Genomic DNA, 15,943 nt, shown 5'->3' with positions numbered 1-15,943 from the left:
GACGCCATCTGTGATGTTGTCTCTACTAGCAAGGGCCTTTTTGGAAGGAAATAGTGCGGTCTTTCATTTCAACAATCGGCACTTTTCACAGTGTATATGTATGTAATACCTTTGCAGACAATCGTAACCATGTTATGTATGCACTTTGCTTGTCTGTCTGTAGTGGCCAAACATGGTGAAGGAAAGGGCTCTTTTCTGGTTTTGGGTTTTGGGCTCTCTGAACGGATGAGCACTGTGCATATAGCATGCAGTGATGATTATGTTCACGAAGTATTGTAGATGGCAATGCTTTCAGTAGTTATCCCCAAATTGTATGACAAATTTGTTGTCCACTGACAATGGATACACAACAGTAACATACATACCTTACCTTGTGCAGATGAATGTGATAGAGGCATCACCTGAGATGGCACTTTGCCTGGAGAAGGAGTGGCATGTCGGCCGTGAGGACAAGGACCGGCAAGGGCCCTATGGCTACGATCAGGTGGGCCGTCTTTGTGGTTGCGTTTCTGGAGTGCTTTAGCCTGTTGTAGATGTATCAGCGTGGATGTGTGTTGGAAGACAAAAGGTGGCAACACCAGTGTTGCTGGCAGACATCTTGAGACTGCATGTTCTATCAATGCATGCATACTCTGTTGGCATTCTGGTACTCATCATCTTTGCTACTACACCTGGACCAGGCTGGAAAATTTTGCACGCTGCCTTTAGGGTTAGCATAATTGGGCGAAACTGACCCCACTAACTAGAAAAAATGAGTGTATTGGGTGCGTTGACCTTGTGAGAATCTTCTACCAATGTACTCAGATGCTTATGTCGACTTTCACGTGACTGTGAATAGACAACATATTTAGACTAGCCAATTTTATAAGCACTATGTAGAATTAAAAAAAAAAAGATTATTAATCGTCCCTGTCTCACTCTACCTTCCAAGGTCTGAAGGCCAGTGGCAACGAACGGGTTAGTAGGGGAGTCTGTATGTTTATATTTGCTGTGAATAAACCTGACAGCCTTACGTTTAACAGTCTCTAGTTTCTTAATGTTAGTCTTAGGATGTGGAAACTGTACTGTATTAGCGTAGTCTAATTGTGGCCATGTTGTCCCTGCAAACTTCTTGATCTCATCCACTCACTCAACTTTCTGCCGCCCCTGCTACGCTTCCCTTCCCTTGGAATCCAGTCCGTAACCTTTAATGACCATCGGTTATCTTCCCTCCTCATTACAGGTCCTGCCCATGCCCATTTATTTTTCTTGATTTCAACTAAGATGTCACTAACTCGCGTTTGTTCCCTCACCCAATCTGCTCTTTTCTTATCCCTTAACGTTACACCCATCATTCTTCTTTCCATAGCTCGTTGTGTCGTCCTCAATTTAAGTAGAACCCGTTTCGTAAGCCTCCAGGTTTCTGCCCCATACGTGAGTAGTGGTAAGACAAAAGAGTACTGGCGAACAAATGTAAGATAGGCTAATTCGCGGACATTTGTTGGCGTCTTACGGAGGTTCCGGCGTAAATATCCCAAGGATCAGGAAGAATTTCCGCAGATGTTGTTGATATGTGGTCCAGAAAAGGTTTGATGTCATGGTTACTTACGTCTAGGTATTTGAAAGAAGTAACTACAGACACAGGATTGTTATTAATATAGTATGAAAAGTTGGAAAGGAAATGTTTGCGAGTGAAAGACATTACATTTATCTGGATTAAGCGGCATTAGCCAGGTGCTACACCAACTGCTAATAAGGTCAAGATCATTTTGAATTTTTACGTGGTCATCAGTACTAGCAATTCCTCGGTAAATTATACAATCCTCAGCGAAAATCCGCACATGAGAAGATATGTTATTCGGTAAGTCGTTAATATTTATCAGGAAAAGTAGTGGAGCAAGGACACTGCCCTGTGGCACACTAGAGGAAACTGAAGAGAGTGGGAGGAAAAATTGTTGACCACAGTGAACTGCTCCCGATTGGTAAGAAAGTTCCAAATCCAAGATAGCATTAATGAAACTAAGGACAAAGAAGACAGTTTAGAAATTAGTCGGTAGTGAGCTATGCGATCAAAGGCTTTTGAAAAATCTAAAAACATGCAGTCAGTTTGCAGGTTTTTGTCCAGATTAAAATGTAATTCTGTCATGAACTCAAATAGTTGCATGCCGCACGATAAACTCTTCCTAAATCCATGTTGGTTCGCGGAGAAAAAATTATTCTCTAAATGATTGTAATATATGGGAGGAGATTATATACTCTAGCATCTTACAGCAGATGGAAGTAAGTGAAATGGGTCTGTAATTTAGGGGTGAATTTCTATTGCCACACTTAAAGATGGGAATGACCTTCGCAATTTTCCACTCTTGGGGAAGCATTCCTGTCGATAGCAATTGCCGAAATATATGAGATATTTTACTAGAGACTGATATTGTGTTTTTTAGTATCTTAGAGTTTATGTCGCCAACGCCTGCTGGCGTGGACACTTTTGGATTATTTATAATGGATGCGATGGCGTCGACATTAATGTCGATGCGCTCTAAGAAAGAGTAGTCAAGATGAGCTACCTCAGGCACGTTTGAATCATCTTCTATGGTGTATACTGATGAAAAAAATGAATTGAACACGTTTGGACAGTCATGGTCTGGAATTGGAATGTGGTCGTTATTATACAAGATAATGTTGCTGGCCTGTTGCTCGGGACACACTGATTCCCAAAATTTTTTTGTGTTAGTTGTGAGCAGGGATGGCAAATCGTGCGACAAGTATTTATCTCAGGCAGCGCGTACTCTAGAGCAGTAGCTTTTCAAGAAGTCGCTGTATTTTTTCCAAGATGTTGGAGTACATGTGCATTTTGTGGCCATGTACAATTGCTTCTTTTTATTTCTCAGTTTGTTAAGTGACTTAGTGAACCACGGGTTGCGCTTATCATTTGTTATTTTAATTAACGGAACATGTTGACGAACCAGTGTTAACATGTTTTTGAACAAATCTCAGTTATCTTGAACTGTTCGGTTGTTGAGACAAGGAAGTTATACACTAACAAGAAATGTTTCAAGTTCAGCGTTAACAGCACCGTAATTTCTTCTGTTATAGTCACGAATGATCTTAGTTGTGGTACCAGAAAAACGGGACGGGACTTTAAGGTTTGCTTGTAGTAACTTATGGTCACTGAAACCATCTAAATATGTTATTAACAGTATTAGGGAGCATTGTCAATACTAGATCCAGCATATTGGAATCACGAGTGGGCTGACTTACGATCTGTGACAGGTTGAAATCCGATGTTAAGGGAATGAAGTCTGAAGAAAGGTGGCAGGTCAATGACAACTGCTTCCAGTTTATGGAGGGAAGATTAAAGCCGCCGAAGGGAAAAACACTTTCAGCCGGACAAGACCTAATGGCATGAGTTATGCTGTTTCGCAGGCCGCTAACATACAACACACTTGAGTCAGGAGGATGATAGCAGCAACCTAACAATAATTTTTCAAAGCGCGTCATGCACGCAACCCAGACAATTTCTAGGTTAGTGTCGGGATCAATTAAATAAGACGTTACCGTCTTCATAACGCCTATAAGCATGCCTCCGCCTCGTTTACTAGTGCGATCACATCGGTAAATATTATACATGATATGTATGGGAGTTATTTCATTGTCTGAAATGTCAGGATGGAACCATGTTTCCGAGAAGATGATAATGTGAGAACCTGTATCGTCTAGCAAAGAAGAGACTTGATCGAGCTTGCGCGTAGGTTGTGTCCTCTATGTGCATTCGGTCGACGCCGAGCTTGAAATGCTTTTTTTCGCCTTCACGAATTTGATAAGTTTTCTTCTTGCTTCTTGTGTAGCTGGGGAAAAGTCTTCTCGTATCGAAAATCCAAAGCCCTTAAGCATTCGTACAGCTGACAAGATGTGTTCTTTATCCTTATAAAAGGTCAACTTCGCTATGATGGGTCTCTTTTTGTTATCGGTGTGCTTGCCTAATCTATGCACCCTTTCGAAGTGCATGCCTGATAGGCTTAAGTAAAGTTTTTCAGCACAGAAATCAACAATTTTCTGCTTAGATGCAGCCCAGTCCTCTTTTTCAGCATCTGCTGTGTTAAAGGAGAGAAGGTTTGAGCATTGCATTCTATTCTCATTGTCATCGCACCGTGAAGAATTGTGGCCAATCGATCAGATCTACCACGAAGGATATCGGCACTGGCTGTTGTAACATCCGAGCTTCCGGATGCGGGAGTATAAACTAGGTCGGCGATCTTGGCGTTCAGCTGCTTGATTTCGCCTTCAGTGGCCTCCTGTTTTTGTTTCAGAATTTTTTAGTCCAGCGAGTAGTGTTATCTGCTTGTTTTGTAGCTTTTGAAACTTGTTTATAGCTGCCGTATTACAGGCTTTGACACTAGTTAGTTGAGAAAGCAAATGTGAGTGTGCTTCTTCTAATTTCTTAATAGCCTCTAGTGCAGCAGCAAAAGCTTCTTCTTGAACCTTAGTCATTGGTCCACGATTTGTTTCAATGTCTCCCGACAGCATCAATGTTATTGCAGACAAGGCATAGCACATTTCACAGGCAAGAGCTGAAAACTGTTTCAGCACATCATTCAGGTCTCGTGGGCACGACACCAGATACAAGCTATAATTACTGGATTTAACGCAAGCAGCACCTTCGGGTAACTAACCTGAAAAGGCAACGGACGTAAGCCTGCCATTATGGAAGTGGTTTCGTGCCCAAGTGAAGTGGCTGCCAGCTGATGATTATGAAGGCAGCCGGTGGCGTCCACTGTAGTTGTGCTGGATCCATGTTGCCGGATGAGCTGGTTGGCTGTATCCAAGCTTAGCGTCTGGCACAAGCATGGCAGCCGTGCTGGAAGCGAATCCTTTGCAACAACATGGAACGAACTGAGCAGTCCGGAACACGCGACCCAGGTGAACGTGACCTGAAAAGGCAGCGGACGTAAACCTGCCATTCTGGAAGTGGTGTCGTGCCCCCATGTAACAATCGATATTGGTAATGAAGTAATGTATATAACAAACTAATCTTGGCTCCCTGTTCAACTCAGTTATAACAAGGTTTTACAGTATCCAAAAGTTTTCAGTACTATAACTTGAGTGATTTTTTTTTTTAATGTTTGGTTTAAGGACGAGCTCTTCCCTTAAAGCTTGAAATTGTAGACATCTGTTTGATTCTTTGTGCTTGTGTATGCCAGATGTTGATCTGGGATGTGTTGCTGTCCCTGTTCTCCCCTTTGGGTGTGCAGTTGCAGGAGATGTGGGCGGAGGGCAAGCTGTCTGCGCGGACAATGTGCTGGGCACAGGGCATGGCTGGCTGGCAGCCCCTGGTGCGGGTAGCACAGCTCCGGTGGGGCCTGCTTGCCACAGGGCAGGCCCTGCTCAATGACGGCGAGCTCGCGGCAACTGTGCTATCGGTCCTCTCGGCCATCTGCTCCTTTTACCCGTCACGCGACTCGGACGGTGCCGTGGTGCGTCCCATCCCTCGTGCCAAGCGGCTCCTTTCTGAGCGCTCCAGCCTGGTCCACATTGTGCAGGTGAGGTGGAAGCAAGCATGTGGAGCGTGTGCTTGTGTGTATGCATGAATGCACGACTACAAGTGCCTACTACTACAAATGCATATGGGGTGAGAGCTCCACAAAAAACTTAATTTTTTGGGAAACTTGTGCATACTGGCAAGAAGTCATATTTATATTCATGTGAAAAAAAGAAAAGTAGTGAATAAAACAGAAGGAAGGGACAAACAACGCCGTGTCCACTGCACCTTGTGTCCATTATGTCCGGTTTACTGTGCTGTTTTTTCTGTTCAAGCCAAGAACCAACCAGCACTAATGGGAAACCGACCTACAAATATGAACTTCTGCAGTTCATATTTGTAGTTTGCACTGTATGTATCAGGCACGTACCCAGGGGGGGGGCCCGGGGGGGGCCCGGCCCCCCCCCCCCCCCCCCCCCGAAATCAAGTGGCATACCCCCCCCCCCCCTCCCCACCCACGCCACCACTCCTCACACATTCCTAAAGCACCGCCAGATCAATGTTGAGACTTCGCAGCTGTTCATCGGTCAGCATTATGCTGCCTTTTTCACTCCTTTTAGATGGCGGTAGTTATCGCCATCTCTTGTTTAGTGAAGGACAGTTTTCTCGTAGATTCCGCACCCGCGCGATTAACTCGAGATGCGTGCAGTTGTCACCATCTATTCAACCGTCACGCGCATAGCTGTTGCTTTTGTTAGTTCAACCTTCTTTGTTCAGGCTGATCCTGGGACCAGCAGAGGGATGCGGCTGTTACTCAGCTGGTCTGTACTCTCATGGAACGAGTTGCGGCTGGAGAAAACGCCAAGTGCGTTTAACTTGTCCCTTTGCTTCATTGTTTCCTTGAGTTACGGCTCGCCGCGACGCTGGCAGATTCCCGGAACCATATACACATGATATGGGTTAGATAAGGTGGGAAATAAAATAATGTGAAAGAGCGTCCATCATGGAACCCTGCAATAACCCTTAGACCCATAAGCAAGATGACTATCGCCCGTTACCTCGTCTGTTTCTCCCTAACTGTATAGCACTTTTCGTGCAAAATTGGCAACTGGAAACAAAAATTGCAAGGAGTTGAGAAATTAAGCGATCTACTAAGGGAGAAAGCCAAGGCAACAACTAAACTGCAAGCAAAAGCAAATAATAAAAAGGTTAAGCATTGTTTATGAGAATATTTATGGATCAACATCTTTTTATTTAAAAAGGAAGTAGAGAAAACGCCGCCGGAAGTGGACAACAATTACTTGTTTTGAATGACGCTTCTAGAGTTATCGGTCGAACCGCCTCACGTAGCCACTTCTCTGCTGTGATTATGTGGGTGTTTTTCTAACCTTTCGCAGTGAGCGCAGTTCGTCTAGAATCGCAGAGTCTTGCGCTCTACGCGGTTGTATGGGACTGGCGGCCGCACAGCGTTACGCAATTCGCGGAACTGTCAAAACTGATCAACAAGGCAAAAATAACTGATATTCGAAACTATAACATGAGAAAGACTGAAGAAGCCGCAAAAAATGAACGCAGCCTGAAATCAGTAAAAAAGAAACCTGGCATAGGACAAGCCATGATGCATGCACTAAAAGATAAGAAGGATAATATAATCAGCAATCTCGAAGATATAGTAAAAGCAGCAAAAAAATTCTAAGCTGACCTGTATACAGTACCCAGAGAGTCACGATAGTTCACTTAGAAACAGTAATGAACAGGACACAGAAACTCTCCTATAACTAGCGATGAGGTCAGAAGGGCCCTGCAAGACATGAAACGATGAAGGGCGGAAGGATAAGGTGGAATAACAGTCGATTTAATCAAAGATGGAGGAGACATAATGCTTGGAAAACTGGCGGCTGTTTATACGAAGTGTCTATTGACTGCAAGGGTCCCAGAAAACTGGAAGAATGCAGACATTATACTAATCCACAAAAGAGGAGACGATAAAGGATTGAAAAATTATGGGACCATTAGCTTGCTTCCAGTATTATATAAAATATTTACCAAAATAATCTCCAATAGAATAAGGTTAACACTGGATTTCGTCAACCAAGGGAACAGGCTGGCTTCAGGAAGAGATACCTTACAATGGATCACATCCATGTCATCAATCAGGTTATCGCGAAATCTGCAGAGTACAATAAGCCTCTCTATGTGGCTTATATAGATTACGAAAAGGCATTTGATTCAGTAGAGATACTAGCAATCGTAGAGGCACTACGTAATCAAGGAGTACAGAACGCTTACGTAAAAACCTTGGAAAATATTACTACATGCGTGAGGTATTTGTTTGTTTGAACGAGGCGCGTAGGCGCCATCACTCCAGAAAAGAGGAGGAAGAACGAACTGGGCTCGCGCTGTGAATCTAACCGGTCAGCGCATCAACCGTTGTTGTAAATATAATCTGTAAATAGTTTCTTGTCTTACTGACTCGTCTTTCGCGTTAGAATATGTACCGAAGTTCTACAGCTACCCTAATTCTACACAAGAAAAGCAGGGAGATACCTGTAGAGAAAGGGGTCAGACAGGGAGACACAATTTCTCCAAAGCTATTTTCTGCGTGCTTAGAAGAATTCAAGCTATTAAACTGGGAAGGCTTAGGAGTAAAGATCGACGGCAAATATCTCAGCAACCTTCGGTTTGCCGATAACATTGTTCTATTCAACAACAATGCAGACATGTTACAACAAATGATTGGAGACCTTAACAGAGAGAGTGTAAGAGTGGGGTGGAATATTATTATGCAGAAGATGAAGAAAATGATAAATAACCGGGCAAAGGAACAAGAGATCTGGATGGCCAGTCGGCCACTAGAGACTGTGAAGGAGTACGTTTACCTAGGTCAATTAATCAGAGGGAACCCTGATCATGAGAAGGAAATTCACAGAAGAATAAAAATAGGTTGGATCGCATACGGCAGACATTGCCAGCTCCTGACTGGAAGCTTACCATTATTATTGAAAAGTAAGGTGTGCAATCAGTACGTTTTGCCAGTGCAATATGTCCAGTGCCAATGCATTTGCCAGTGCATTTCCCAGTGCATTTTGTCAGTGCATATGGGGCAGAGACTTGAGAGCAAGTTAAGGACCACGCAAAGAGCGATCGAACGAAGATTGCTAGGCATAACGTTAAGAGGGAAAGAGAGTGGTTTGGATCAGAGAGCGAACGGGTATAGACGATATATATTGACATCAAGAGGAAAAAATGTAGCTGGGCAGGTCATGTAATGCGCCAGTTAGATAACCGTTGGACCATTAGGTTTACATAATGGGTACCAAGAGAAGGGAAACGCAATCGTGGACGACAAAACACTAGGTGGAGCGATGAAATTAGGAAATTCGCGGGCGCTAGTTGGAATCGCTTGGCGCAGGACAGGGGTAATTGGAGATCGCAGGGAGAGGCCTTCGTCCTGCAGTGGACATAAAACATGATGATGATGATGATGATGATGATGATGGGGGTGGTGGGGGTGGTGGGCCCCCCCCCCGAAAAAAAATCCTGGGTACGTGCCTGGTATGTATAGTAGCACAGTGGAATCTTGATGATACGAATCTCACGGGATCGCGCAAAATATTCGTATTAGCCGAAATTCGTATCATCCAAACAAATAAATCTAGCTAAATAAAAGAGTGAGAGGTGAACTCACTCAGGCACGCGTACGTAAAAAGCATTTATTTTTTGAAAAAAAAAAGTCTCTAATGTCCTTCTGCTTCTTTTTCTTTGTCAGGTCAATCAGCAGACTGTTCAAATCCATAAAAGCACGTGCACGTGTCGTCGCTGATTTCATCCGCGGCCATAGCACGCCTCAGAACTTCGAGCGCATGCAGCGTTTCAGCCGCCGGTGGTGGTCCTTCGCCGTCGCCCACGTCTAACACAAAGAACGCAGCCCAAAGCACAGATGTCACTCCGTCCGATGACATGCGGAAAAGGAGGAAAAGCAACAAAAGCAACAAAAGCGCCACTTCTTCAAACTCTTCCCGCCCAGTCGCGGCCTCCGCGCTGTCCGCACCTCCGCACCAAAAGAGAGAGGGAGAAATCGCATAACTGCGCTGTTCTCTTTCACTGCTGTCGTTGGGGCTCATGCTCGCGGTCGCGTCCGTCTGTGCGCTGGAATCGTGCCAACTGTGGCCTCTCCTCCGCACAGTGGCGCAACCTCCTCCCCTCCTTAGCAACCGGCGCGCCGGTCGGGGATGCAGCTGCGCATAGCAACCGTGACGTCACACTGTAGCAATAGAACGAGCGCGCGGGTGTCGGCAGTGGCAGCTGCACCGCCGCTCCTTCGTCAGACGTCTTGTTGCAGTCGAGTGAGTGAGACCCATGGCTCCGAAGCGACCCAGTAACTGCATGCCAAGCGATTAGGGGAAGCGGCAGCGGATGCCGGATTCCCCCAACATCAAATGCCAGAAGAACAAGGAGCGAATGCGCATGCGATGAATGAACATGTCACAAGATGCGAAAGCAAGGGAGGCAGAACGGAAACGCCAAGAGCGACTGATTAGATTGCCGGGTACCAAAGGCAGGAAAGCAGAACGAAAGCAACCGGCCATTTCACCGAACAGCAAAGCCAGGGAAGCGGAGCGCAGACGGCAGCAGCGTCTGGCTTTCGCCAAGCACATTTTCAAATTTCCAGTGTCTTCGGTTATTTTCGTATCAGCCGACGGGGGTCGAAAATTGATTCGTTACAACCGCTCTCTAGCATGTTGCTAAGTAATGGGGCTCGGCTAGGACCACAGAAAAATTCATATCATCCAGAAATTCGTATTAGCCGTGATCATATCATAGAGATTCCACTGTATAAACAATGGTGTATGTGTTTACAAGCCACAGACCCAAACTGCATAAAAACTCAGTTCCTTGGCAGAACCCCCTTCTGTAATCTTCTTTGGTTGATTGTGCAGCCTTTGTCAAAAGTTGTTGGGCCATAACTTGCACAAACACATTGCTTTTACATTTTTTTGAAGCAGCTCCTGAACCACTTTTTGCACTTCAAGGCTGTGGATGGCAAGTAAATGTATCCTCCTCACTACTTAGAAATTAAAGGCTGGGAATGCAATATTAATTCACTTACAATTGATATATAAATTGACTTACAATGTTGACCGACAAATTTTTTTTTTTAAAAAGGCGAGGTCCGGGTGAAGCTGACTTAAGGGTACTGGACGCCATTGTGCAACGAGTATGAGGTCCTAGCTCATTTTTATTCCTAAATAATTCGGCGCACAATATATTTGTACATCGTTTAGTGCCTCCTAATCAGATTGTGGTTTTGACATGCAAGACCCAGAATGTAATGAATTTAATTAATCAATTGCCACTTCTGAATGTGCATTGCAGGTCCTGTTGACATTCGACCCCGTTCTGGTGGAGAAGGTTGCTCAGCTGCTGCTGCAGGTAATGGAGGAGAACCCAGCCGTGCAGCAGCTTTATGCCACAGGCTTCTTCTACTTTGTGCTCCTCTACACTGGGTCTAACCTGCTGACAATCGGTGAACTGCTACACCGGGCCCACACATGCCAAGCACACCGCTTCGACGAGGTACGTAGCAGTCTATTACACCTCCCACTATTAACATGGACATGTCCTTCACCAAAATTTGTGTAAGCCATAATGAAATGAAGTGTTACTTGTGTACTTGTGTAGCACGAGGCTCTTTGAAGGTCTACGAAACAATTTTGAATGTTGTGCTGAAGAAGGAGCCTGGTTTAATTGGCCCTTGCGACTAAACCGCTGATTCGCTTGCACTCGAGACTCATGCACAGATAGTATTTCACAATGTGATGCTGTGCTTTGGACACTGCTTGCCTGATCTGTCCAAAACACAAAGACCTACCTAAATGTCTCTGGCAACATTGGATGACGAAAAAATGTAGATACAGTCGAACCAGCTTATAACAATAGTATTCAAATGTGAAGAAAATTTATTGTTGTAACTGGGTTGCACAAAAAAAATGATGAGAGAAACATAGACAGATTTTAATTTAAAAAAGTAAAGTGGAAAGCATTACCGGTTTTAACAATACTCGTATGGAACAATGAGTAGCTATGGCACCGGGAACCTTTGTGTGTGTTCTATGGTAAAATGAGCTGTTTACTACAGTGTTCCTTAGCTGCATTACTGGCTATGACAATTAAATGTGGCTACTGGGTGCCTGCACTGAATGCAATATCCTGGTAAAGAAGGTACACCACAGCAAAACTCATCACATGGTGACTGTCAATGGTAGTGCAATTAGAATTCTAACAATGTAGCGACACCATATTTCTGAAGTCACATTTATTTAACGACTGTAGTGGTCATGCAGAGACCTCCGCTGCTTCAGCTATATGCTACATATGAAGGTGAAGGTGAAAGTTTATTTCCTTCGATTACAGAAACTATTTGAGTATCATCCCACATTGGCCTGGCACTCACTTGCAAAGGTCGCCCATGATGCAGTGCTGACAGTGGAAGGATGAAGCATTGTTGCAATAGAACGAAAAAGACGGTGTGATGAGTATGGCATTACAACAATCAGATAATGATTCTTAAATGATGATGATGACGATATGAGGGCACTGGAATGACAATGAGTGTATGAAGAAGATAATGTGGCGATGACGGCATGACGACAACTAGACAACAAAGCTGGCATGGTGATGATAACACGACAATGGTGGCATGGCAACGATGGTATGACAATGGATGCATGATAGCAATTGTCTGATGACGACGCAGTGATGTCAGTGGCATAATCACAGTTGGATGACGATAGCATGATTATTACGACAGAATGACGAAGAAGGAATGATGTCAATGGAACGACAAAGGCGTTATGATGACAACGGCATGATGATGACAGTGGGATAACGTTACTGAAGTGATGACGATTGTAAAAGGACAGTGTGACAACAACTGTATGACGACAGTAGTGTGGTTATGACTGTGACGACTATATATGCCGAGAGTCGGATGAAGTTAAAATGACTATGCTGGAATGGCTGCAATGATATCATGATGGTGGTTCAACAATGATTGCATGGCATCATCTGCGTGATGGTGACCCAATGATAAATGCATGACAATGGTATGAAAACAATGGGATGACGACGAGTGTACGACGAGAATTGTGTGATGACTGTGTCGTAAAGCCTGTATGACAGTGATGGCATGACGACGACCTCATGATGAGAGTCGGATGATGAAGCTGGAGTGACGACACTGGAATGACGACAGCATCACAATAGTAATGCGACAATGAATGCATGACAAGAGTCGGATAACGAAGTTAGAATGACGACGAAGGAATGAATACGATGACTGTAAGACAACAACACGATGATGGAATGACAATGTAAGGACAATGCGATGACGACTGGTGTATGACGACAATGATGTGATGACGACTGTATCACAAAGTATACAGTTGTCGACCGATCAATCGAAGATCGATAATCCGGATATGCTTGGTAATCACCAACAATGGCCCCATAGATTTAACGCGTAAACATGGCCAATATTTCTGACAGCCGCCAGCTCTACATTCGATTGTCTGAAAAAGGCATCACAACGGCATGACAAGAGTCTGATCATGAAGCTGGAATCATAACGGAATAACTATGCCAGCATCACGACCACGAGCACATACTAATGGCCCAGGCTTGCAGACAACTTAGGTCATTGGGTCGGTGTAAGTAGACAGACATAGACAGACTGACTGACTATGACTGTGACTGACTGACTTAGAACGGCTGAAGTAAGCAAGGGAACTCTTTTCGCTATGAATGTCGACGTTGGTGCGATTAGCAAAGTGTCGACACAACACATTGCCACCACAGAGATGCATCACCTGCGGCGTATATGCCAGCCGGGCTCTTTTGTGCTTCCCTCTGGACATTCTGCATCGTTCATCGGCGCTACCGCAAAGTCCAAGCATAGCGCTTGTGGGCTGAATTTTGTGAGCTGAATGTGAAGTCTGTGATGACTATAGTGCTGTGAAGAACGAGCTCAGTTCGAAGACTTCCAATGTGAATGCAATAGTTGCTTAATCATAGTCATTTTTGCCTGCGTAAATGTGGCTTTAATACAATAAAGTGTGTTCCAGAGATTGACATTTTTGAAGTAAGTTTCCTAACTTCAAAGTCGTTAAGTGTTGCCACTTTTCAGTCATGTTGCCAAGAAAAAGTAGTCGGTCACTAAAATAGAATAATTTGTGGTAAGCGGTCATAAAAGTAGCTAAATCCAGTGATGAATTGCAAGATTTCCATGAGGGAGTAGCACAGTTTGCACGGGAAAGTAGCTCTGGCGTACTAGCCATGTCCGCCATGATGCCACTGGAGTGTTGGTTCCCGGAGAACAATCTTGGCAAATGGCCGTTGCTACGCATCAGCTGGGGGACGAAGCACAGGTAGGCACCTCGATCCTCACAATATACTGATGATAGAGTGATAGGTGAAGCAGAAAAATAGAAGGCACAGCTCCCTACATTTCTAAAGATGCAAAAGAACTAGGGAAATCACGGAACATGTGTGTAAGGTGACCATCAGTATCGTTATTAGTCACTGAATTTGTATACCTTGATAGCAGTTGGCTCACACCCCCATTTTTTCTTTTGTCTTGTTTCTTTTAGTATTGCCTTCTTTCTGCATGTTTCGCTTATGAGATGTGTAAGCATTTCATGCTTTAAGTAAGCAAGCTTTAGTAACGGCTTCTCCTGTCTTGGGGGCTCCGTTCTGTCTGTCTTAAATAGCATGTAGATAAATACCAGAATGCACATGGTTTGATGCAGCTTTTGTTTGACATTATGAGTGATGTGTTCTCCTGGTAGATTGACTAGCTGGAGTATCGCCACGTGCTGCCTTCTTGCAGGGTACCTCACTCACACAGCGCAGTATTCTGGGCCCTCTGCTACCAGAAGCCATGGTGTGCTACCTCGAGAACCACGGAGCGGCCAAGTTTGCCGAGATCTTCTTGGGCGAATTTGACACGCCCGAGGCCATCTGGAACGCGGAGATGAGGTACGGCCACAGAAATGGCAGCCCACTGTAAAAGCGGTGCCAGTGCACATACTTCCTATTTATCGTACATGCAAGTGCTGACTAACTTCACTTTATTTGTTCTAACATGCATTGTTGTGGAGAGTCTTCTGGCGATTTTCATGCATTTCTTTTTCTTTGATCATTAATTATAAAATAATAAAACATGCTGGATCCGGTGCTTTGTGGCAGTCCTAAGTTACACACCCTCTTTAATATGGGTAACAAAGGCCACCCACAATGTCACCCTCCATGCAAATTATATCTGGACATGTCTACACACCAGGTGATGACTTTTTTTTTGTCTTTTGTTGCAGCTAGGGTGGTAACCACATGCAAATGCTGGTTAGGACCAAATTGGCCTACAGTTTAACCCGTTTATAATGTCTCCACCTAGAGTGATTTCTCACCTGGTACAAACAGCCTGTTATCGAAATATTTTTCCAAGAAGCTGAGCTGGCAATTTCAGGGGTCAGGCTCTGCTAGGCATTACTGCCTCCCACGTGTCAGATACTACAGTGCAAAATCCATTAAAATTTAATGAACTCATTATTTTTTCATCTTTTTGATGTTGAAATGCAGCTCAGGGTTCTTTATCATTGCTTGACATTAATTTACAAATTATAAATGGAACATGTTATGTCATTGGAGTTGATACCATACATTCAGTGAAAGCACCAATTTCATCGTTTGTTTACATCATTTTCTTGCTTATGAAAGCCTTGTTGTTGGAAAGAGCAACACATTGGAGCACAAATCAATTGTTTTAGCGTCACTTGTGGTACATTTGGCAGGCCGCTTTAGAGTGCTGTGGAGGGCTTTACATTTGGCTGGCAAGCTCACTTATTCATAGCCAAGTGCTCTAGCTCAGAGTGCTCAGAAGTGCTCCCACCCTTATTCTAGGATCGTGAACAAAATGTGCCCGAGTTCCAGTTGCGTGGCTGTTGCATTTTCATTGCTGGTGCAACGTCTCCCATGGCAGGAGCTCGGTAATGGGCAGTAGCGGGAGTAATGCCGTTACGAAGGCCATGTCCACCATGCTGGTTAAAAACAAAAGCAGTGCTGATGTGTTTGTTTGCCACCTACTACAGCTCTACTGGGTTGCTTTTCATTAATCTCGAACTCACTGTCTTTGGCTTCGTACTTGAGCAGGCTCATTGTTGCAATCCTAGTCTGAGAGAGAGAATGTGATTGTGGAAAAGAGAGGTACTATTTTCTGCAACCTCTTAAGAAGCACGGTTTGGTGCCTTGGGGAAGGGAAGGGGACATAACGACGAAAGCAGAGGCGGAAGGCTATCACGGTCACAGGTCCCATGGTTGACAGCAGCAGGCATTCAGACAGCACATCTACAGGTTAGATATCAGCCCTGCGTCCTTCAGGAACCTAAGGAGATGCTTGAAGGCAGAGCTATGGTGCTTGCCAGGAAACAGAAG

At 44.4% G+C, this 15,943-nt stretch overlaps 1 protein-coding gene across 1 annotated transcript in view; it reads left to right on the top strand.

Annotated features, from left to right (window-relative positions):
• Positions 1-15,943, top strand: part of Rme-8 (receptor mediated endocytosis 8) — a 168,592-nt gene that overhangs the window by 84,177 nt on the left and 68,472 nt on the right. The window contains exons 22-25 of the mRNA XM_065442886.2: positions 380-484; positions 5,229-5,516; positions 10,832-11,032; positions 14,343-14,491. Of these exons, the coding sequence (XP_065298958.2) occupies positions 380-484; positions 5,229-5,516; positions 10,832-11,032; positions 14,343-14,491 (743 nt within the window). The remainder of the gene's footprint in view (positions 1-379; positions 485-5,228; positions 5,517-10,831; positions 11,033-14,342; positions 14,492-15,943) is intronic.

Source organism: Dermacentor albipictus, chromosome 5 (genome assembly GCF_038994185.2).
Source record: "Dermacentor albipictus isolate Rhodes 1998 colony chromosome 5, USDA_Dalb.pri_finalv2, whole genome shotgun sequence".
NCBI lineage: Eukaryota > Metazoa > Arthropoda > Arachnida > Ixodida > Ixodidae > Dermacentor > Dermacentor albipictus.
This window is presented reverse-complemented; position numbering and strand designations above follow the sequence as displayed.